At 32.8% G+C, this 26,259-nt stretch overlaps 1 protein-coding gene across 1 annotated transcript; it reads right to left on the minus strand.

Annotated features, from left to right (window-relative positions):
- Window positions 1-19,746: 19,746 nt before the first annotated feature.
- LOC121119902 (uncharacterized) lies at window positions 19,747-26,250 on the minus strand. Its single transcript, XM_040714726.2, has 5 exons — window positions 25,800-26,250; window positions 25,406-25,504; window positions 23,262-23,314; window positions 20,842-23,166; window positions 19,747-20,783 (listed from the first exon to the last, which is right to left on the minus strand). Exons 1-5 carry the CDS (start codon window positions 25,922-25,924, stop codon window positions 19,930-19,932), a joined length of 3,456 nt encoding a protein of 1,151 aa, XP_040570660.1. The 5' UTR covers window positions 25,925-26,250; the 3' UTR covers window positions 19,747-19,929.
- Window positions 26,251-26,259: the final 9 nt, after the last annotated feature.

Genomic DNA, 26,259 nt, shown 5'->3' on the forward strand with positions numbered 1-26,259 from the left:
TTTTTAAATAAACAAACTATACTAATCATTTGTTCATTTCATTGTCATGAGCGAACAACAAGCAAAAACGAAGAGCATCTCAGATCTCCTTGATGCTGGAGTTGATGTGATAAAGATTGCAGACATTGTATTCGTTATAGTTATTCAAATAGTGATCCTATAAACATATTTATTAGCTGAAGTATTGTTGGATGATTTAAGTATTGGTTTTAATTATAATGCCTTTTTTACATGAATGAATTTATGTTTAAAAAAATACCTTAGTTTATTTTAATACCATACTGAGGATCTCAAATTATATCTTATTATTACTTAGATTTGACACATGTGTTTTGAGCAGACTCATTATTCAATTGAGACTGCCGTAATGATTATGAAAAACATTATGACAGATGTTGTTATTTGGTGTGTTTTTTTAGTCATAGGTTTTTTCATATGAACTTGATTTCAAGGATAAATGTTTGAAAGTGATGGATATATTATTGTAAATAAAACATTGATTTTTACATTGAAAAATTGAAAAGATTTGAAGTCTGTAAACAAAATGGTAGAGATATTATATACTCCATGGGGACTTTATGTAAATATTTAGTGGGATATGACTAATCGTGGAAGGGGGAAAAATATATTCAAGTACTTTTTTAATAATAACACAGATTGAGAGGCACTTGGTTTGAAAGTGCCTTTTTTCAATGAAGATAATGAGGCCCTGTGGGTACTGTTATGTCAGTCCTTATTTATTAGGTCTAATCCATTCCAGTCTTAGGGCCTGCCCTCAAGACCGTCAGTCCTTCGGACTGTCATTATATAAGTGATTAAAGAGAAGAATGATAGTTGAGTGACGTCATCAAGGAAAGAACTTTTTAAGTTTTAGGACTGAACTGGGCCTGACCAAAATGAACTGGACAAAATGAATGCAGTCTTCAATCCTAAATAAGGAAGAACAGAACTCTAATCCTATGTTAATGTTTCAGAAAATGAGTGATATTCTAAGTAAATAAAAAAACTTTAAATATGAGTCCATAGGTTATATTTAATATATTTTCCCTATATTCTTTAATGGTCAATTAGATAAAATATGTCTATAAAGAAAATTTTTGTTATTAAAGACATCAATAAATAATATGTTAAACATAATTTGTTCCCTTATAAAAGACCTTCATATAAATTATAACATAACTTCCTACAGATATTGCTTTAAAATAGTGAAAAGTGAAAAGGAATTGCATAAAAAATATAATTAGTAACAAAATAAATGAAATCATGGATCAAATAATAAAAACTGATGTCAAGAACAAACAAATATTTATTCAGGGTCAATCGCAAAATTAAAGGAATGGAAATAAATTACAAAAAATTAAGGCTCAAATACGTTTTTAATAATGATTTTTATATTGCTTTATACCAAATAAAACTAAAGGATTCACAATGTAATAGTAGAGCTTTAGGTGTATTTTTTATGACATAGTCTGCAAAGCCCCGAAGCGGATCATATATCCTTGGAATTGTTATTGAGAACATGGAAGACTTTGATCATTTAATTAAATTCAAACTTAGAGATTGAACGAAAAATGAGTATCGTTGATGCTCTTCGTTCATTTTATATTAACGATAAACGCAAAAGCAATTGAAGGGCCTTAATTTAGCTGCAATATGGTCTTAACCACAGAATGAGGAACAAAAACTTGCAGTAGCACTAAATTACGATTGAATCCCCTTTATTTCTAATTATGATGTTGTATTACATAACTGCACGACAGCTGAAACAAAAATAAACAAATTGAATCTTATGTCTCTAAGTGTAAAAATGTGGGAGACACAGTAAATAAGACAACACGTCACGGATCTCCTCTGCGCTAATGCCAGTCCCGAGAAGATTACAGAGAAAGTTAGTATTTCCATGCAGACTGCCTACAACATCACCAAGTCTAATACCGCCCAATACAGCCAAGAAGAGCCAAGACTTCTGCAGCAACAATATGGTTGACTTCCTGGCTTGCCTCCATGTGTTTATCATCCAGCCTTGAGCCTTACCCTCTAGATTATATAGTTTGGGGCGTCTTGGAGAATAATTGTCTGCAGCACCTCTTATCCAAATTTGGACCCGAGCTGCCATCATGATACAGCACAGCCTTCATCGTAAATATCTCCCAATTTGTTTCCCAGCGTGGCAAGGCTGTTATTGCTTCTGAAGAAGGGCATTTTGAATACAAATAAAAGTTTTGGTTCCTCACTCTATACTATCAATTTTTTTTGGCACGAATATTGATTGTAGTTACAAGTATTACTGTATTATAATGTCTGGAAAAATGTGGGATGCTCCAAGGAAATTTTTTAAAAAAAACACACTTTAAGTATTAGGTTATATTTTACCTAATTTGTTTAATTGCTGCCTCTCTCGCTCTCGCTATAGTTTATCTAATGAGTATTCCTTACATATAATTGTTAGTTATTTAAATATGTTTTATAAATTCCATAGGAGAGTGACTTTTAATTTTCCTTCATTTACTGTACAATATTAATAATATGATCAATATAAGGTATTACATGGACATTGCTTGACCTTTGGAACAATCCTTACATGTTGTAAAGTACATATGTAAGTATATACGTTCAAAACACAACTGGACCTTTTGGAATGGGACATAACAAATATCAATGACACTACACGGAGGGGAGAAGGGACCTTGAAAGTTATGCAATGTGTGTATACATTTGTATAAAATTTATATGCGTAAATAAATATTTATTGTGAGAATGCTATAATGGAATCAATTAGCGGAGCAGACCAAATTTCTAAAGGTGATTAGTTTCCACATTTATCAAACGTCTAACGTTACGAATTTGTAATAATTTTGGAATAGAACGATTGTTTTTTTAGTTAACTGTATACTAGTATATTTAGTCCAATAAGATATTTGAGATATGTATTAAGGGCACAAGGGTACATTGTATAAGTTTCCGCAGACTTTTATACTTATTCATTATATCTTGAAATTGGAGACCGCGTTATCTGAATTTGAAATTCAATTATGGCCACCTTTAAATAATAAAAAGTGACATGAAGAATATATTATTGGAGTAAGAGGAGAGGGATCTCGACTTTTTCGAGATATTCGGACAATTATCACTTTGGAAGATCATGAAAGTAAATGAAAGTCTCGTTATGTACAAGAAGTTGTGAGTAAATCTCATATGAATTATGTTGGGGTTGTGGGTCGGAGTTGATCCGTGGACTGAGGGATAAGGGCGAAGGAGATCATTGTATAAGCCACAATGCCTTTTTCCTATATTATCTTATTATTAAAAGGTTGTCAACTGCCACTAGAATGGAAGCCTGCAAGGACTTAATAGTGTAGTGTGTAAGTTTACTGGACTCTCTCGGGAGGATTTCCTCATTAAGGCATGTGCCAGGTTCAGGACGACTTTGGAGGCTCTGGTTGAAGCTGGAGGTGGTTAGTTTGAGTGATTGACTTCACTATGGACCCTGTCAAGTAAGAGCAAAAGATTAGTGCATTATTTTTTGAAAATAAATTGTAGTATAGCTTATTAATTAATGTTTCCAGGTTTAAAATAACCACTCTGTATCAGAGAAATAAGAACGATAGCAATAACCCTTTTTCCTTTTCTAATCTTATAACTGTTATTTTTATTTATGTTTTTCCCATCCATCAAAACCTATTACAGTAAAATACTAGTCAGAAATATTTGGGTCATGACGTGGCCAAGACAGTCCCCAGACCTGTATTGCAAATCAAATCTTTATCAGTATGCGAACTTACAATATCGGCAAGGTATCAAATATTTATTTCCTGAACTAATTATATACCAGGCCCACCCTAAAGTATATATTTAGGGGGTGAAACAAAATTTCAGGAATCTAAAGCTATTCACAGAAAGTTTAATTTCTTGGAAAAAAAAATAAAAAATCCGTAGGTATTCTTAAAAAAATATTTTGTTTTGAAATTTTTTTTGAAATATTCAATTTTAGGAAAAACATTTAAAAAAGACAAAGTTATTAATGAAAAATTAATTTTTTGCGAAAAAAGTTTCAAAAATGAAATATTAAATTTTCTGAATTTTTTTTCAAAGATCTACAGTTATTCACAAAAAGTACAGTTACTCTCAAAAAAAAAAATTCGAAAAAAGTCAATTTCAAATATTTCTTTGAAAAAAAAATTCAAAAATAAATAGTTATTGAAAAAAAAAATTGTATCAAATATAAAATCCATAGGTATAAAATAAAATATCAGATATTAATTTTTTTTTTAAATTTCAAATATTAAATTATCTATTAAAATGCAAAAAATCCTTAATTTGGGATGGGGGGTATACAAGCCCTCCAGCTTAATCCCTGCGGACGCTTCTGTATACCTATATGAAACTTCTTGGATAGATTACTTCCATAATGTAATAATACGTTAAATGTTTTCTATGACCTTAGGTAAAGAAATCATGCAGGAAGACTTTGTATAACTATATAAATAAAAATATTCAATAATATACGCCGTGTACATACAAATATTTATAATTATACCTATATATCGATGGAATGTGGATAGTATTTTCATTCAGACCGTAGGTTAAAAATACGACAAATCATATTGCATCAAAAGAATCTCACGAAGAAGATATACGTTTCAATACAAAAAAGTATGTCACAACAATTCAATGTTTCTAAAACTGTTCATATAGAAAAATAGCCAGATGTAATGGGCATCCGCAGGGGTTGGGTTGGAGAAGCTGTCAATTAACCCCCATTAAGGAATTTTGGCTTTATACTAGAAAATTTAATATTAAAAATTTAATTTTTCAAATTAAAAAAAAAAATTATTTGCATATTTATAGTTTTTTGATATTTTTCTCTGTAAAATTTATTAATTAAAATTTAATTTTTCAAAATTAAAAAATAATTCTGTTTAAATAGCTATGGATTTGGAAATTTTTTTCAAAGATTTAATATTTGAAATTTAATTTTTGAAGTTTTCAAAAAAATTCCAAAAACCCCCCCCCTCCTCAAAAAAATCCTACTGATTTATATAAGCTTTATATATGCCTAAGGTTGTACTTTTTTTTTTTTTTTTTGGGGGGGGTTAGCTAAAACGATGCTTGTGGCCTTCATCTTAAATATAAAATATGTATGTACCGATTGCAGCAACATAACTTTCCTTTTTCATTAATGGAAATATATCAGGTTCTTATATTAGGGAAATGTTCTTTTAATTTATGGTATTTTGATAATTGGTCGTAGTTCGTTTAATAACTTTTCACTGAGAACTTGTAGATGGATATTATTTCATACAACAAGATGCCAAATTCAATTGACAACGTATTTTATTTCATGGTTGTAAATGATTGGTTGATTTCGAAATTAGAAATTTGTCGATTTTGGAAGGTGTTGAAAAATTTGGTTTTATAAATCAAAAAAGTTTTTTTTTCATTTCTTAATGATGGTACACTCTAACATTTTTGTTTTATAAAGTTTTGTAAATAATTCCTGATATGTGATGTTCACCATTGTGCATACACTGAACTTTGGTATTTTAATACACGGTAATTTTTTCGTTCTTTTATTTCTCTTTAAATAACTTTTTCTTAGGTCTTAAGTTATTTGTTTTCTATCAAACAAATCCCATTTGTATAGCCTGATTTGGAAATACTGCACTATTTTAGAATTTTTGCGTGACACCGGATTTAATGATTAAATTTAAGCTGTTTTTCATGATTATCTGTGGAGTAATTTTCCTTCAAAGAATTTTTGCGAATTTGAAAGTATGAAGATGAATTGAAAAAATTGTATTTTTATATTGAAGAAATTACCGAGTGGTCCATTAAAATCTGAATTTTAAACTCCAACAAGATATCATTTATTAATTAAGTATATAATTTCAACAAAATTGATACCATAAATAAATTTATGTTTGGGCTCTCTTAACCATTAATGTAGCAACTCTCAGTGGCAGTGATGGCTTCCAGGCAGCGACGGAAGGCCTGAGATACGATGAGGATGTAGCCATCTGTCATGCATACCAGAGCTGACTGATAGTGGCTTTGAGGACCTCGGTGTCTTAATGACGGACACTACAGGCCTTCCCCTGGACCTCTCCTTAAAAGGTGTAGTAGAGAGTACTGGCATTAGGGCTGTAGAGGGGCTAAAAGTGAAAAAGAGAGTTTTAAAGAACTTAAAGGAGTCTTCCAAGGAAAAAGATGAGTTTCTTTCATTGCTGGTGTCCATAGAGGCCCTCCAGAGTATCCACCCTCATAGGGTTCTTTTACCCCACTTTTTTGATAGCTCTCTGGACAGTCTAGTGTGAAAACCCGAGATCTCTTTCATGGCCCTCGTGGACTTGTAAGAATTGCCCTGGACTGTTTTCTTAAACTTCTCCGGGTCCTCTTTGATCTTTTTAACAGTCTTCTTCCTTTGCAACGTGTCAAACTTGCTGATGGTGTAGACGGTGGTCTTTGAAATACCATACTGCTTGGAGTGCGCGAATTGAAATCCACGTTAAGTGTCATTTTCTGGACTTTTATGTTTGCTTCGAGCACTCCCTAATACTTTAATAATAATAATAGAATAAATTACGAATTGATAATACAGAGGCCTGCACTGCAATTGTAACAAACTTTGACCTCATCCAGATCCTGAAAAAATGTATTGTCACGATTTTTTTGGTTTTATTTAATAGTAAATATATGTAGATTATACTGTCCAGCAGCAAAAATGGTACAGAATTAGTCTATAGTAAGTTTAATAGAATTGAATTCCCTGATTCCGAATATGGCCTTATTTTTTTCACATAGCCTCGTGGCCTTCAGAGAAAGACCATACATTATTTGTTTTTTTGGCCATTTTTTAAGATTCAAAGCTGTTTTAAGCCCTTGGTGTTGAAGATAGGGATAAATTATGTTAATATATTTTAAAGCCGAAGATGAAAAAATTCTAATACTATTTTCAAAATGTATTCATCATACTTTTATTTCGAGTTATCTTTGTTTAAAGTGGAACATAGGTGATTTTTTATTTAAAAGCTCAATATTAAAAAAAAAATTTTAAAAATGGTTGGAGTTTTTTTTTTAATTTGGCTTTAAAATATATTAATAAAACTTATCCTTATCTTCAACACTGAGGGCTTAAAACAGCTTTGAACCTTAAAAAAAGCCAAAAATAACAAACAATGTATGGTCTTTTTTCTCTGGTTGGCACTTTTTAAAGAATATACGCTTTGTGAGAAAGTTTTAGAATTTCAAAACTGTAGTAGGATGTAGTCATACCATTGACACCTTTGATCTTACTGACATTTTAACTCTTGCAAAATTTGTATATTCAATAAACAGTCGCAAGTTGGTTTCAATTACCCAATCTAAAATAATTGCACAAATTTGGAGTCTTTATTTTCTGTGATTCCCAGGATTTTGAAAAGATAAATTCTTAATTAATTTATCTTGAATACAGTTCCTATTAAATGTGTCTTAATCAAGGATATATTTGTTGAACATTTCTTTCAAATGCTTTATATTTAAGTTGAAACTAAAAAAATTATTTAAAAAAAGGCTTTAAAAGGGCAACCCTATAGCATTTAAAGGTTTTAATGGTGTTAATTTTTTGTTCTATATCTTAAATAACAGTAATAAATATGGGTTTTAGTAGGTGGGCTAAAATTTTGTTGCATAGTCTCCTTACGTAAGGATACACAAAACCTTGCACCCAAAATCGTTGAAGGATATATACTCAAAAACACCTCGAGTGATTACTTTTCATTTTTAAACAAACATTTACTTTATTTATAGATTATGTTTTTAAGTACACTAGACCTAAGATATTTTCTTTACATACCAAAAATGTACCATCACCATTTATAATATATTTAACCCTGATGATAATAAAGCTAAAGGGTTATGGGCCTTACAACCTTTTATAAATTAATCATCTTGATATTTATATAGTTTTATTGAGATATTTCAAGGCAGTGAATTTAATGGACGCATGAGGATATTGATGATGATAATATTAGTTAGGTTAAAACAAAATATAATAAAAATATTATCCCCAGCATGTGTTGAAACTATCTAGAGATGGAATTATGTGTTCATGTCATGGCAATATTATTTATGAGGGAGGGGAACTGTAGATACATAGATAGGTAGAAGAAGAAACTAATTCGAATCTTCTTTTACTTCAAATACAATCGTGGAACTACAAAATTCCAAGATTGGGTATATATATATATACCCATATCTAAAAGAGACACCATTGGATTTGATATCCTTATGACTTATAAGTATGACCTTGAATTGATGATTGATGATTTTTTGAAGATGCTTTCTTATTCATATCATTTTTAGTATTGGCTTTACATTGAAACCGTGGCAAAAGATCAAAACTACTGTTTGTCGTCTACGCTTAGGTTAGTAGGGATATCTGGTAATTTTGCCTAGAAACATTTTCACCGCCGGTTATTATGCTGCACGACATATTCGCCGCCTTTTATTTTTTTTAATATAAACAGTTCGAACTTTACTGTGGTTTATCGATCAGATCAATTATGTAGCTAGAAAAAGAAATAAAAAGGAAAACATTAATGAAATACTTAATACTACAGTAAAATTCGAACCGATAATATAAAATATAAAAAAAACGTCATGCGGCAAACTCACCAGCGGCAAAGAATTTCGATGCAAAATTAGCTGGAACCTATATTACTACCTTTAGGGTGGGGGAGGGAAAAAAAATTTCCCAAATGTTTATGACTCATATATATTTCTTAAAAGGATTCTATAAACGCTTTTTGAAGAAATACATTCCTTAGTAGCCTTGTTTTAAAAGACATTTCGTGATGCTGCTACGCCTATTGGTATACAAAGGGATGGCAAAACGTAGAAAGTTTTTATTTTCAACCAAAATCAAATTACAGGTTCATTTAGGGGTGTTTAAAATGTAGAGAAAAATAACATTTTTAAGATTAGAATAGGAAAAACGGTTGGTCCTATCTACAGGGGGGACAAGGTAAATCCAGAATAAATTTAATGGGTAATTATGTGACTTGAAGCTCGCCCCGCGGGACACTGCTCAGGAGATAATTCCCTTCTTCAAATATCCAAAATCAACAGTCTATGACGTGATTAAGGCCTTTGATATGGAGAGAAAGACTAGAAGAGCAGTTCATTCAATAAGATCTGATAAAATCCGCCCTTAAAGGTTAATAGCTGGCTTGAAACGATCAATTGTCACTCATCCAGACACGCCAATTGCTGAGCTGCCCAAGGACCGTAACATGATCAAAGGGACCATCAAAAATGTCGTCAGGATTAACCAAGATTACTTTTCGATGGTCAGAGCCTCAAAGCATCTACCAATAGAGCAGAATCAGGCATACAGAATTAATAAAGGTAAAATTCTTACTAATCAAAAGAAGAATAAAGGTGGGTACGTGTGGTTTTTTTTTGGTTTTTTTTTCGCACGAGAAAATCTTCACCATTGACTCCAATCATAACTGTAAAAACAGTAGCTGGATCTGTTTGGATCCTGATGAGCTCCAACTAGCAATGAAAACAAAGAATCCAGCTTTGATTATGGTCCTGACAGTCATCAGCACGGAAGGACATTTAATCCCCCCTCCACTGCTTCTAAAAGGTGACCAAGGAAGTCTACTAGGACGTGGTTATTCCATGGATGAATGAGGTCACTGATAGGAAGTCATATAAATTCCGGCAAGACTAAGATTATCGAAGAGTTATTACGAGAAAATGTGCCGGATTTTTGGCCTCCATTCTATTGGCCAGCTAACAGCCCAGACCTCAATCCATGTAATTCCCCCTTGTTTGTCAAGGGGGGAGAGGATCACCTGCAAGAATAATCATGCCTCAATTGCGGCTTTGAATGTCTCCAACGTCAATATAATGAAGGACTTGGATCTGCATGAGGTAGCAAGGGCATGCAAGGCATTCAGGCGCCGTGTAGAGATCGTGATTGAGAACGAAGGCTTGCATTATGAGAAATCATTAAACATTTAATGTGGCTCATAAATGAATAAAAAATAATCTTTCTATCTCTTATACAAGTCAACTAATTAACCGTTAAAGTTATTCCGGATTTAACTTCTTCACCCTGTACATGTTAAGATTTGAATTAAATATAATCATCCATTGTATGTTTAAAATGAATTTTGTTTGTTTTTATCAGTAAACACTTAATTATTTCTTAGTCATTTCAATATATTATAATAATTATTTTTTCTCAAACTATTATTATTGTTCTTTCATTCTTCGGACAGAACACATATGAATTGATGTTAGTATTAAGTGCTCATGAATACGGAGGTAACATCGATGATTTCTGGGGGAGTTATCTTCTATACTAATAATAAAAAAATTGTCCTTTAGCCGCCGTCTAATTACTCAGTGTAATGCCGGGTACAACTCCTAGGTCATAATAATCATACATGTAAATCCGAGGTGTATTTTAGCAGTCCCGTTAATTTATAATTGGTAATATAACCAACAAATTTTATTTTCCTTAGCAGTCGTCATTATTATTTAATTCCTGAGTAGTGAATATCCTTTCCTAAATAGATTCAATAACCCTGAGTAACCTTGAGGATTTATTGCAGAGATACAATTGTAAGTTTTTTGTCATTGGAGTTAGACTCAGGATCAACAATATTATAAATTCTAACAAATGTCCTTGTTCATATCCTTTTTTCCTTCCTCTCTTATCACAGCTGATTGTAGCTTATCTTATGAAACGTTTCTCTCCTTCAAAGCATTCTACAAATTGTTAGGGTTACCATGTTGATTTTGAGTTTCTTTTTTTTTAACATGCCCATTCCACACTGAATTTTACCCTCCAGTGTATAATATATAGTAAAGGAAACAAACATTTGATCCCTTGATTATTTTGTTAATGTGCCCACTAATAAAAATTTTATATGGAATTAGGTCTGGAGACTGGATAGTCCATTCCATGTTTTAAGCGCGCTTCTTTTTGAACCACTCTTTTGTTCTCATTACCATCTGTTTTGTGTCATTTTCGTACTGGAAGACGCACCCACGACCCACTTTTAGTGCCCTGATGGAAGTAAGTTGTAGCCCAACATTTTTTGAAGTATGGCCCATCTTTTATTAAATGCAGTGACTTTTTATTTTCCACTTGGCAGAGAGAAACTCCCAAAACTTTTAACAACCCTTTTTTTTTTTTAATTTAAACTCGCCACCCCTCCCCAAAAGACAAATACTAGAAATAGCTCTCAAATCAGGGGCGTCCACAAGTACATATATATATATATTTGGGAGGTTGGGGAGAGAGCTTAAAGTAAAAATACCCTAATTTGGGCTACAGCCACTTAGCCCAGCCTCTCCGGAGGCTCCTGAAAATTCATATTTATATAGCATCACTTTGGTTTATGAAGCAAATTAACCCGTGAGCGAAAACTTTCTAAATAGATATATATAGGCATACTATATCCAATCGTGACGTAGTAATGACTGTCAATTTCATTGTCTTTTAATGATTCAAAAATTAACTTCATAACCCTATAATATATTCATTTACAACAATAAAGCAGTCAATTAAAAATCCTACTTCGTTCTTGAAATTACAAATTGTGTACATACTCATACAAACAATAAAAAAAGATGTTGGTAGCCTTGCTTCCCCTTCTTCGCCTTTTATTCTTTTGTCCAAATTGTTTTCACGAAAAAACTGAATAATAAAATAGCAAAGCTTCATTGTTCATTTGTAAGCAGTTTTTTATTTATTATACATACGGAATAAAATTATATAGATTTAACTTAGAGATATGAATGCAAAAATAAATAATGTAAAGAATTCCATGGCTTGAAATTGAAGTGTCTATGTTTGTATATACATACATATAATTGGACTACATCTTTTAAAGAATGAGAAAGTATAAAATCTACGTACAATAAGCAACGTTAGTGATACTGTTTCCATTATGAAAAAAAAAGTATACACAGGGTGCGCAAGACATATATACCACAACTTTGGGGCACTTTCTAGCACGTCGTTACCTTTATTGTACAGGGGTGGCCGCAGAGGGTGGGCTGGAAAGATAGTAGTCCTCCAAATTAAGGAATTTTTGATTTTTACTAGAAAGTTTCTAAGTCATTCGGTCAAATTATGCACCAGAGCAAAAAATTTAAATTTTCAAATTTTTGTAAGTAGCTATGAAATTTTGATATTATTTCAAAAAAATTTAATTTTTGGATTTATAAAAAAAAATACATAACGAAGCCCCCCAAAAATATTATTCTGCGAACGTTCCTGTTGTATCACACAACCTTTTATCCAAAAAGAAACAGAAAAAGGCCCGAAATCATCAAGTAGTTAGCCAAATAAGGCAATCACGCCAATTACTATTTATTTCATAAGTACTTGTCATATTATTTATCTACAATTTTTAAAAATGAATTACATATATATATTTCATAATATTCAAATCCTATAGTATTTTATTAGATCCTGCATTATAATGTTATTTTTTTAATAAAGTTATACATTGTATTTCTTTATGATTGCCAAAATTTCTTCATAGAAATAATAAATTAGACAACATTAGTGAGGGATCATCAGGAAATTGTATTCCTGTCCTTTTGGAGACGGATCATAAGTATTCATAACTTATTACTTCGTTTATTTATCAGAATGAATAAATTATAAAAAAAGTCATGACGTATCAAATGAGAAGAGCTGACAACAAAATACATAGGGTATTTTTGTGTTTGGGAGGTTACACCGTGCTTGGGCAAACGCGGGCACTTAAGCAGCGGATTTCTTTTTGTTTGTTTGTTAGATAGCTAGTTCAACTCTACACCAGTTGCAAAGAAATGGAATCAATTGACGAATTCGTTGTTCCAAATATATGGAAAAGGCACGGAGCCATCCTTGGAATCCATGCTGGGAGCGACAACTCAAAAATTGCTCGAAGTCTGAAACTAACTGAGACGTTCGTTTGCAATGTTAGGAGATGATTTGGGACCTCTAAAGGTAATTTTGAAGCAACAACAATGTAAGCCGAGGTTTAAGGTTGTAGTAACCATTTTGACGACTTCATCTCTCCGGACTTTTAGCCTACAAACTCGTTCGCTCCGAATCCAATTGATTTTTTGTGTATCGACCAACAAACTTACCGAACGCCTTGCAACATTAAAGACAAATTTGTCAGTGGGATCAAAGAGGAATTCCAGTATTTACCGAGGGAACGAGTGGCAAAGGCCTGCTCGCACTCCTCATATAGAGACTTTAATTGTAGCTGTAGGTGATTTTATTAATTAAAATCCATCAAGCCTTCACAATCTGGTTTTATGTTTTTAAAAACTGGTTGGAGAAAAAATTGCGTTTGAAAAACAATCATTTTTGCATTGTGACCTCTATTTATAAAAAATGATTTTATCTTAAACTAATCATTCAATGGTAATAAAATGAATACCAAATAACAGTTGAATCAATATTAATATTCCAAAGAAAAAGACGGAAAATCATTATCTTCTAATAGCTTTAATTGAATACTATATACCTCTTCAGAAATCCTTCCCTCAGCTCCTTGAGGGCAAAAAAAAAACACCTAATAATCTATCTCAATTGCATTTAAAAGACGTCATTTGAATAGTCAAAATTACACAAATTGTACTATGGATGGTTAATGATATTGAACTTTGGCCTAGTTCACTGATGAAAACACACATAGACCGCAAAATGTTTTTAAACTCACATTATCTCATTATCCAAATTACCATTCATTTCTGGTAATATTATTGTTGTAGTTATTAATAAGAAAAACAACAAAAGAACTTCGACTCGAAATTGCAATGGAATGCGTTGATCCTGAAAAATAGTAAAAAGAGATTTCAAGGACTTCAAAGAGGCATAGAGTAAGTATATCATCTTCTATTATGGAAATTGAATATCTGTATATATATAAAATAGAGTTTGTGTTTCCTTTATGCATGCCCAAACTGTTAAACCTAGGAGGCTGTAATTTTGCATGGGTGCCTCTTTTGAACCTGGTAAGGCTAAGACGGTTTATGTTACATCCGAAACACAAAAACTGTTTTTTTCCATCTCAAAGATACGGGTTTTGAATTATAAATCAAGGACTGACTGGCATCTCAAAAATCAAATGTACGAATAACTACGTTATCTAAATTTATTCAAAATCTAAAAAGTTATTGGCAAAAAAAAAGAAATTGGTGAAAATTGCAATTTGGTTTTTTTCAGGTGCAAAAAGTGAACTTCCTATAAAATATTGGATTTGTAATATAATAAAGTTTGTAGAAATTAGTCTGGACATAAGTTTGCATTTAATAATTGACCCATAAAAATTGATGTTTAACTGAAATATATGTCATTATGTGAATATTTTTATTGATTTTTTTCATTTTTTCATTAAACGTAAATTTTCAATTTAAAAAAAAAAATACCACAAAACGAATAATGTTGTTCTAAAAAATTTAGATTCCAATACTAACTTAGTGAATTTCAATTTCCGGGACATTTTATCAAATAATTTTTGCAATATTTTCAAAAATAAACCAGTTATCGCTGTTTAATTTTTCGATAACATTATTGACCATAACTTTTTTTGATTTTTTTTTTTGGTTAAAATAATTTATTTATATTCTACAATACAAACAGTGTAAATAATAAATACACATAAAGATAAAAGTAGATCATATAAATAAAAAGCAACAGGACAATTACATTAAAAAAAAAGCCATAAATTAACATTATAGTTCATATCTAATGTCCTGAAGTAAAATAACCTGATATAATATTAAAAGAAAAAATTCTAAACATCAGCCAAGGTTAATAAAAAACGAAGATGTCTTCTTATCATTGACTTGATGAGATTAAAATATTGCACGGACCTCGAAGGAACAAATTTGATGATATTTCCGGCCCATGCCCACGACGAAGATGATGACAGAGGGATTTTGATAGAAAGTGCTGAATATCGAGCAGCTGCGCTTATCATTATAGCTCTTGATTCTTCCACATGTAATGGAGAGTCAATAGTTAACTTTTGAGAAATCAATGATTTAATATTTAATAAGCAAACTCCACGGCTTTTTGAACAAGAGAAGTATTTTTATTTCTCTTATAAGTTCCAAATAATATATTTGCCTTCTTTAAGTTAGAAGAAATATCTTCTGTCACACAAACGTTGAATTGGATAGAATATTTGACTACTCTCACAACTGGGCAATATGCAAAAGCGTGTCGGGTAGAGTTGAACATATAACTCCAGTCTTTGCACGGATAATAAAATTTGATATTGTCAGTGAAAATTTGAAAGTGTGACGTAAATTTGGTCCCGTTTGAAATTCCAGAAATTGATCGGTGAATTCTTCGTTGCCATGAAGGAGGAAGATCGAGTAATTCCATATATTTATCTGACACAGACTTCACTTCCACCGATGAGTCTTGGGAAAAGCTCATTTTTAAAAACCATGGTTTTGAAGGAGTAAAATATTTTAAGAGACCTCTCAAGAGGAAGACGGAATCATCCACTCCAAAAATAGATTCCTGGCTTAAGTCATGATAACTTTAAATTTTATGATGGAGAGCAGTCTTCTCTAATAAAATGGATTCCCAAACTTATTAACAAAAGGTATTTTAGTCCTATTTTCGTGAATTATATCAATTGTTGAATTTAAATGATAAGTAGGCCTTCCTTTCCATAAAATTCTCTGAATAGACGGTAGAAGTGGCGAAAAAACATCAAAATCCCGATTAGTTAGGGGTGTTCCCATTTGGATCCATTTATAATATTTAGAGGACGTGAAAATCACCCTCCAGTCTCTCAACGGGTATACACCTAATTTCTCCACAACCTTTTTGTAACATTTTGGAATTATACTAGATAAAAGGCAGAGCCCACCGCCTAATTTATACTTTGGACGCTTTCAAGCTGGAATATAATTTTTATGGAAGAGACCCTCTGCATCTTCTTGAATCACTACAGATTCTGCAAGAGAAGGAATAGAGGGTAGCTCTTTATAATACAAGAGGAACAATTCTCAAATTGTACAAATCAATGGGTTTTTGTAAAGATAAATGACGCCATTTTTGGATCTGTTTATTGACCATCATATTTAATCGTACCCAATTACCTCTTGATACCACATTGGTTGTCCATTCGATGCCTAAGATGTTCACTTTTGGTACAACTCTACAACTTTCGATTATTGTAGAACTATCTGGCTTCCAAGATCCAAAGGGAAGGATGGTGGTTTTCGTTAGATTCATTTCTAATCCAGAATTGACCTTAAATTCGTTAAAAAAAGTCCAAAGAACTTTGATGCTATACCAAAGTTGACGAATTGGCTTCAATGATTAACGTTACATCATCAGTATATAGGTCAATTAGATGTGGAGTACCACAAAAAGAGACAACAAATCCCCAATACTTCTTCGAAATGATCCTTGTAAGTTCATCGATGGCAGATATAAATAACAAGGGGAGACTCGACATCCTTGTCTACATCTCTTTTTTAATTGAAAGGGTTCGCTCTTTCTACCATCCAACAAAATTATAGAAGAACTGTTAGTGAGTAAAGCTCTGATATGGTTAAAAAAATATTTGGGGAGTAACATTTTAACAGATCTCATAATGTGGCAGTGACGTACAGAATCAAATGCTTTGCAAAAATTAATTGCAATCAATGCACCAAACTTGCTACTCCTATTAAGAGATTCAATTGATGTAGCTGTATTTTGTAAAATATCCATAATTTTTATATTTCTCCGGAAACCTTTTTCTTCATCTTCAATATTTGGTTTAAAATGGGTTCAATTTGCTTAGCTAAAACACCAGACAATATTCTGTAAGCTTCATTTAAAACTGTGATGGGCTTACAGTGATAGAAATTAGTGTCATCTCCCTTTTTAGGTATAATAGCTATCCTTCCTTTTGTAAGAGAAAGGGGCATTTTTCCCGACTTCTCCATGGATTTTCCTACTTTTAAAAGGTATGGCGCAATTTCTTCTGGAAGGAGAGAGAAAAATCGCCCACAACGGCCATACGGACCCGATTCTTTCGAATTCTTGAAATCATTCTTTATATAATTTACGATGTTAGCCTTGGTAAATACTTCAGAAGGCTTATCGATTGTTCTATTTTTAACAACAATTTTTTGAATCGTAGTGGCTGTATGATTATGTTTGCGAGGTAAATATTTATTTCTAAGAATGGGAATAGTTTTGTGATCTACTTTTCTTCTCAATCAGTTTCAGCAATGTCCAAGATTATGTATGAATTCACCAAATCTGTGGTGTATTTTTTTTTTTTTTTTTAAACAGAGGAGCTATTTAAAACTTTTTCAAGACTCTTTTGGAACCTATTTGCTTTCTTTTTGTGATATTTAATAAATTTTTGCACTGTTTTAACAGCAATATGAGGCAATAATTGATAAACACATCAAAAAGGCAGAAAACTAAGACCTTTTAAAAGATTGGATTTTAAAAACTTTTTGAAATTACATTGCCCAAATATTCATTTTGGAACTTTAAACTGATGACTGCGGGAAGAAACCGAAGAGTTATTTCAATAATTTTGTGATCGGTCGACGGATCTGGTCTATATGAAGCATTTTTAACCTGCTTAACAAAAATAGACAATATTAAGACCATATCAAGTCTTGAAGATCTATCCCCGCTACTCCAGGAAATATTTTCCTCTGGACGGAACTTTTTCGTCAAATCCACTAAATTACACTTTTTTCTAAGTTCCCACAATAATGCAACATTTGTAATAGAGCTCGCTGGTATATCTAGATCTAAATTGAAATCTCCAACCAAAAGTATTTTAGAATTGTCAGTAGTTTGGGAATTAATAATAGACTGAAAAAAAGACAACAACTTGGAATTTGGCCCATACGCATTGATGACTGAAAAAGTACAGCCCGACACGGTAACATTCATTTTATACCAATGACTGTCGATTTTATATTCTTTTGCAAATATTGGCTTTGGAACTCTTTTGGGAACAAAAGTTAGCTCCCCTTTTTAATTAGAATTGTCCGGAGCCCCCACCCCCTACCCCTACCCCACCCTTTCTCGACAACAACGAAACATTCATATTAAATTTATATTAGTATAATACAATAATTCCGTATATAAAATTATTTTCTGAATAATTTTTCGATTATTTTGACCATTGTCAAGTTGATGTCCCGCTTTATCCTTGGTCGAGCAGAGCCGGTAACCCTTTGCCAATAATAGACATATAACATGATGACGCTTACCCACTTGTTAGCTTATGAACAATTTCGGAGCCCGGGTGGTTCCGTGTCAAATGTGCACCTGCGTATCGATACGGAACCATCTGACAAAAATGGTACACATATACTATATGAACTATAGTGAAATTAAGTCTGTATAAAATCTACAAACATTGCATTTTATAGATCAAATTGAACCTCTTAATTTTTTTATTTAATAATGTCTCGAAAACTCCGACAGAAAAAAAAGTGATGGGTCATAAACTTTTAATTTTTTAATTCTTTGGAAATATAAACACTTCAACGATATTTATGGTGAGAAATTAGATTTTCTTTAAATATTTTGTCAAAAATAATTCTCCAATGAAAGTTTGTAATAAAATAATGTGAGGCAGACCAATCTTTGGAGAAATTTGTAATTGAAATTTTAAAATTGTTATAGAGAATATACTTAGCTTTTATTTTACTATTGTTATTGTTAAGGAAAGGTTGACTCATATAGAAAAATGAAAAATGCCGTTTTTATTCCGGATATATAGAGTTCCATGACTAAGCTTAGCAGAATTTGATCCTCTAAGTCCAAATACGCCCTTTGTTTTTCTCTATTTACCTCAAACTCTACAAAAAAGGCCAAAAAGTTGATTAAATGGATTGTTTTAATTCAAATAAGCTCTCGATGTTAAGGTTGATGTATTACCCTTCCCAATAATTATTAAATAATAAATCTATTGTTAGGTAGAATTGGCTAAAGTTACTCAGCTGGATCAGATATTTAGCAGAAAATGAGCACAATTTATGTTTTTGGTTTATTTTTGAAGCGAGCTCATTTTTTTCTTCCTTTTTTCTTCTTCACCAAAAACAAATTTTAGAACAGAATCAACGCCAAACCACTAATCGAAACGATAGTCAATTTTTCCCACATTTACTTAACTATTACAATACATTTTTTTTTGCAAGGAGGAATCATGTGTATGATCAATTACTCACCACATTAGCACACAACCTCCATAAACTATACAAGGAGAAGAAACAATCGCATTTGTCACGAGAAAAAATGATATAGCAACTAAGGGACTGAAAAGTCCCCAACTTAATAAAGGCTTTTTTTTTAAATTAAGATTATCTTTATTTGCAGACCCATAAAACTTTCCTAGCCGTTCCTTAGCTTGAAGGGTATTTTTCCCCTACAAGAAGCAGTGTAAAGTTAAAACACGATTTTGGGGCCAACTAAATTTGGACATAAAGAGATCACGTGTTCATCATTTTGTATCATACAAATGACCGAATGACCGTGAAAACAATAAAAAACGAGCACCTAAACTGAACGTTTCCAGAAAAGAATGAATGAACAAATACACGGATAATATGTTATCGTGGCTAGTACAATTATAGCTACCCTCTGATTTGGGATCTTTTTTCATAAACTTGTAGAGGGAAAGGTTGCGTGATATATTATAGGTAACAAAGTGCTGTAAATATTAAGGAAATGAGAAGATGATTAACAATTGATAAATATTAATGTATATATATTTTGTTATATACGAAAAATACAAGAGTTTAAAGCTTAAATATTATTATGGATATTACAAACATAATTCATAAATATGTTGGTGATAGGTGGATATTTTCTAAAAAGACATAGGAAACAAAAAATGATTAAATATTTTATTACATAAAAATCTATTTATCTCATCAACTTGACGCTGCTCCAATATCCGCAAATTCCACCTCAGGCACAAATGACAAAAACGGCTTTCCATTTAAGGGGTAAAAAATAACTAAATTATCAGGTCTGTAAGTTGTATTTTCATCCGTCAACTTTTCAACGGGACTCTTCTTGGACTCTTCCTCCTCCGTTTTATCAATTTCATTCTCTAATTCATACTCTTCATCATACAAAGAATACTCCTCCTCCTTGTTATCCAACGTATTCGTTGTCTCATTCATAAGGAATGAAGTGAGAACTTGGAATTCCTTTGCAGACCGGAGACCACCCTCACTGGGTCTCTGAAACCATTGACCACTCAAATCAGCAATATTGGTAAGAGAATGAACATCTGGTTGTAGGTTATTACTTTGTTTTCCGGAATTCCAAGGCCAATTTGGATTTCCGTCGATTTTTGAGACAATACTAGAGTCATTGTAATCCTTTGCTTTTCGTTCTTCTTCTGTCGCTGTTGTCGTATTTTTATCTGGAATTGTTGTGGTAGGAGGAACTTCCGAGGATGTCGTTGGGCTTTGTGTTACTTTGGTTGTTTCTGGCATTGGTGGCAGTGTAACATCACTTGTATCATATTCGTTGAGCCCCACCTTGTTTGTGCTAGGTGTATTTTGAGTCGTGGATGGAGGGGCGTTTGTTGTTGTGGTTATAATTGTTGTTTTCGTTGTAATTGCTGAGTCATCAGTTGTTTCTTCCTCATCCACGTTGATTGAGTTGGAAATCTCTACAGCCACTGGTTTTGACTCTCCATCAATTACCCAAATCATACTAGATTGGTTCGTTGAGGGTGGAGAGGTGGTGTTTGATTCAATGCTTCCAGATACATCTGGAAATAAAATAAAATAAATAAAATTCAATAGACTTTTATAATTATTCTGAAGTACTCGAAAAATGTCCCTGGACTGAATACTTATTGTTTCCGTTCTCACTCTCTTCGTCTGTTAGTGGAGCAGGCAGTGTGGGAAAATGAGTAACCAATGGAGGATCGGTAACAATATCCGTAAGGCCACCTAAGGTTGGTGGAGGATTGAAGTTTGGAGGTCCATATCCAATTGATGGAGCAATGGCATCAGACAATCCGTTGTTGTTGATAAGGTCCGGCTTGCTAGTGGTACTTTGAGTATTCTGATTGGATTGAAAGAAGGTGTTGCTGCTGGGAAGTAGAAAAACGTTTTGATTCCCGGATGGTCGCTCGCTATCCTGATTTGGCAATTGAGTGATGATGGGCCTTTTAGTCGAGGGTGTCGTTGTTGTGATTGTCGATGGGAAAATAAGTGGACTACCATTGTTGCTTACTGATGTTGTTGTTGTTGGTGTATTAATACTGTTTGATGGATATTTTGAGGGAGAATAGGGTTGATTGTAGGAGGGATTTGTGGATTCCGTGCTTCCATCATAAGGTTGATTGTAGGGAGAATTTGTGGATTGCGTGATTCCAGCAAAGGGTTGATTGTAGGAGGGATTTGTGGATTCCGTGCTTCCATCATAAGGTTGATTGTAGGGAGAATTTGTGGATTGCGTGATTCCAGCAAAGGGTTGATTGTAGGAGGGATTTGTGGATTCTGTGGTTCCAGAATAAGGTGGATTGTAGGGAGAATTTGTCGATTGTGTGATTCCAGCAAAGGGTTGATTATAGGAGAGATTTGTGGATTCTGTGGTTCCAGAATAAGGTGGATTGTAGGGAGAATTTATTGATTGTGTGATTCCAGCAAAGGGTTGATTATAGGAGAGATTTGTGGGTTCTGTGGTTCCGGCATAGTTTTGATTGTAGGGGGGATTTGTGGATTGCATTATTCCAATATAGGGTCGGTTTGTAGTTGTTTGAAAAATTACGGGATTGAAAGGAGATGGAGTGTTTCCATCAAATGACACACTGCCTACTACCTGGGGCTTCTGCCCATTAATAGAGAATGGATTTAAAAAGGATGTTGGTTGTGAGAGGCCATTGTGTATTATTGATGGTCTCGTTTGACTATTGCTGGATTGAGAAAAATGAGAGATGGGCTCGTTTTTGTAAACCAGTGTTTCCTTGTTTCCCCCAATATTTTGGTTGTTACTATTGTCATAATTATTGAATGAGACTGCATTTTGAGCCTTATTATCCTTATTATTCTGAATAAACATAATGGTATCCTTGGAATCAGAGGAAGGAAGATGATTGTCAGAAAAGGCATTGTTATTAGGCCTCTCATTAATAGCATTATTATTGTTGTTATCATAGCTGCTGAATAAGTTTGAGGAGGGATTCTTTTGTGAAAGGAAAGTAGGGCTGGGGTTTTGATTGCTGTTTGTAGATAAAGATGAATCAAAGACAAAAGGTCTCGTAGTTGTTGTCGATCCTTTGGATCCAAAATAATAAGTGTTCAAATTGGGGCTAAATATATCATTATTGCTCCCTTTATTACTATTAGGCCCTGAATAAATACCGCTATTCTGATCAACAAATGGTATTTTAGATGACGGTAATTGAATGTTATTATTTTGACTAGATGACGAGTAGGAATCACTAATATAATTAATGTTATTGGATCCTCCAGAACTACTTACACCATTGTTTGAAGAGTAAGATAAATTACTTTCCTCATTTGGAAGGGTTGGCTGTTGGTTATGCGATGAAACTATGGGAGGATCCACTTGTAAAAATTCATGGCCTCCACTGTTCCATTGCTGTTCTTTTCCTTCTTGAGGTAAGCTGGAAGGAGAGTTATAATAATTTATAACAGAGTAGGTGGGTAATGAGAGAGGAGAGGCTGTAGTTGAGAAACTGGCATAGCTACTGGACTGTACAAAGGATCCAATAAGAGGTGGGGGCATATAGTTAGGAGGGCCATATCCGTCAATATGAGCATATGGATTCAGGCTACTAACTGTGGTAGCAGACACAGAAAGAGGTCGGAAGGGAGAGGGTGAGGTATTTTGGTAGCTTCCCTGATTGATGTTGTTGCTAAAAGTGGATGATATGCTATTTTGCTGATTGTTGATTGATCCGCTACCAGAGTTGCTGGTATAGCTTACAAATAGACTATTGGGCTGCTTTGGCCTTAGGGTAGTTGTCAAATGAGAGTTGACATAGTTTGAAGACGAAGATGTAGAAAAGGAGGAAAAAGAAGAGCCCCCTATATTGATTAAAGATGAGGAATATAGAGGTCGATAGGGCTTTCGAGTAGGGTGTACTTGAATATTTGGTAGTCCAGATGAGGAAATGGATACTAAAATAATAAAAAATATGTAATTATGAATATGATATGTAAATTAAATTAAGGAAATATATAATAAAAAAAGACTTGGGGTTCCCCCGCCCTACCTGGTTTTTGTACATGATATTGAGGTCCATAGTAAGGTTTCCATCCGCACGAACTATCAATAATAGTATTGTATTGTATAGAAATGAAATGTGGAAATTAAGGAGTATAATTATATGTATATACACTTTGATTAAATTAATTAAGACTAGTGTTAGACTCGAGTAGATACCCGAACTCCATGTACAAACTCGAGAACTTTCTGATAATGACTTCAAATTCCCCAATAATGTACTTTTTAGAAAAATTGAGTTTTTTTCAATAACTTGAATTACGATAAAAATTTTAATGTAAAATTTATAATATTATGCAACAGGATAATAACTAAATTTATAAATAATTTGACAATTTTTACTAGAATATGAAAAAAAATTGAAGGGCTCGAATGGCCTTTTTTTCATGTCCTTTTTTATTTTGATACCAAAATACTACATAATTAAAGTAGGAACGACGCCCAAAAACTTATAAATTCCTCCTCACCCATTTGTCACAGGCCTGTCACCCTAAAGTAGCGTAATAAATTGAGCAATAATAATTATAACCTTTAAAAAAAACAGGTTTCAAAAGTGCTTTAGAAACTTGCTTGACCGCCAAAGCCGTACAGCAACACAAAAACCTAAAAAAAGGAAAAGAAAATTCAAATAAAGAGCATGAAGTAGGGTGAGGCTTCATTTCACCGTCAATCATGTCAAGTTCTTTTGAGCCTTTTCTTTTAATAAAACGATCCTTGATACGGTTACTTGTTCCTTGCTCTTTGTGAAATCAAATATATGTTCACGGTTAAATGATAAAATAATATGCACGCAACTGCAGTCACGCTGACCTCGGCTGGCTATTGACTTGGAACGTAAATGAATATGGGTATTAGAGACATATTTGTTTAGTTAATTTTATAAATTTAAGTATCTACTATAAATTTAAAATTTTATCCTTTCATATTTAAAAATAATACTTTTTTTAATTAGATATCAAAATACGTATTTTTTTGGCGGTGCCCCTGACATGGTGATATTTATCAAAATCTCAATCATGATTGAGCTCAAAAATTTGTATATTATCGTGTCGTGTCGACTTATTCAATTGAGCCGACACAATTAAATTAGAAAAGGAATAAAAAGTGAAGCAGCTACGAACTATTACCTACCTATTGCTTAATTAAAGTATTTATATATTTTTTTCAACTATGAGCACTAATGAACATATATTTTATAGTAACATTGAAATCGTGCCATTTTTTACAAAACCGTAGCATATTTAGTCTATTCTGTCTCCTCAGAGATTAGAGGCTGGGATTTAATAGAAATTAATTAAGAGTCTAGAGACAGTGCCACAAAACTCAAAACCTACGATAAGGTTTATCCATAAAAATCAAGTCTTTAGAGAAGGGTCGAAAAATCATCGACTCAAGTCGAATCGAACTGAGTTTTTAAGTCGATTCATTGATATATCATGTTTTAACACAAACACGGAAATATTCAATGTATACATGGACTTCGAAGACAATTCCTCGATCAGATGGACGGTTGAGACCCAAATTATTGTAACTCAAAATTACAAATTTTAGTGTTATTGTATATATAGTATCTTTGAAGTCTAATATTTAATGTTAATACTTAAAATCAGAGAAATTTAGACTCTTGAAATAAATTTTTGAGATCAATTTTTATTGAAAACAACATTATTCATAATGAAAGAAAGGAGTTTCCATCCTTAATTCTGTAAAGTACATTTTTTAGTTGTAACAATTTGTCTTTCACCTCACAAGATGAAATAATTGCAGCACTTTAATGTTTCCTAATACTTAACCCGTGCAGCTTCATTTGACCAATTGAAGGTATATATTCAATTAGATTCAATGATAAAAACCAACCGTACTCAATAATATATTATGATGTCAAATGTGAAAATTGACCCAACTTTGAATGAAGTAGAAAAATCATCTACTCAAGTCGAGTCAAACAGTCACACAACAGGAGTATATAGTGTCCTTTTGAGTTTTTTTGAGTAGTTCATCGTAGAGTCGACGAGGAACTCAAAAAACTGCTACATGACGGAACTCGAGTATTTTGACTCAAATCCAACAGCAATTAAACCAATTAAGTATCCTTGTTTAAGAGTAACCTTCTTAAATTAGTTTGTTACATACCTAGTGTGGTGGTGAGTTTGGTGATTATTTTGATGGATATTGTTATTTATATGATTACTAGGATTGGGTTGAACATGATAGGAGGGCTTTCCATGTGTGCTGTCGAAGAGATAACAATCGGACTATTATTTAGTGTACAAATAGTTAGTCTTGTGTGAGTCCTTATTTCGGACTGGAGTCCCAGAGACCTACAGTTCAGTCTTGCATTTCAGTCCTAAAAACTATAAAGTTCGATCCTTGATGGTGTCACTCAATTTAGATCTTCTTTATTTAATCAGTTCTATCGCAGACAGTCCGAAGGACTGATAGGAGTAGCCTTTATACTGGACTGGACCGAAAAAATAAGGACAGACACAACACTACTCAGGGTCATGGCTAACAAGAGCTGCCTCACCTATATGGCCTCTTTGGACTCCTTCCTTTTCTGAACAAATGAAAGAAAAACCCGTTCCCAGATTGGATCGCTGTGAAGAAAAAAATGAATCCGAGGAGGAACTTTAATTCTGGATGGCACTTCATAGTTTAAAATAAGATTAGATTTGATCAGATTATTATGTGTTATATTGTTGGGGTCACAAGGAGGAGTATCAGTGAGAAAGAGTGATAAACAGTTTATGGATTAACGATTTCAACCAATCAACAAGAATTGGAATAATGAGCAATATATAAGTCGAGCCTCATTGTAGAACTATAACTAACTCAAAATCCAATAGGAGACTTAAAACCATACTGAATCTTTTATTAAAAATAACTTTTCGGAAATACAATACGTATATTTTTTTCCCCTCTTTTGTCCTCGTTCGGTATGCATGAAGTATGTTCTACGTACGAACATATAAGTAACTAAGTAAAAA

Source organism: Lepeophtheirus salmonis, chromosome 6 (genome assembly GCF_016086655.4).
Source record: "Lepeophtheirus salmonis chromosome 6, UVic_Lsal_1.4, whole genome shotgun sequence".
Taxonomy (NCBI): Eukaryota; Metazoa; Arthropoda; class Copepoda; order Siphonostomatoida; family Caligidae; genus Lepeophtheirus; species Lepeophtheirus salmonis.

Coding starts and splice junctions, on each gene's coding strand:
- LOC121119902 (XM_040714726.2), bottom strand. CDS start 25,924: ATGAAGTGCCATCCAGAATTAAAGTTCCTCCTCGGATTCATTTTTTTC. Junction 23,315..25,405: donor CAAACTCACCACCACACTAG/GTATGTAACAAA, acceptor TATTATTGATAG/TTCGTGCGGATGGAAACCTT. Junction 20,784..20,841: donor AGTCCAGGGACATTTTTCGA/GTACTTCAGAAT, acceptor TTTTATTTCCAG/ATGTATCTGGAAGCATTGAA.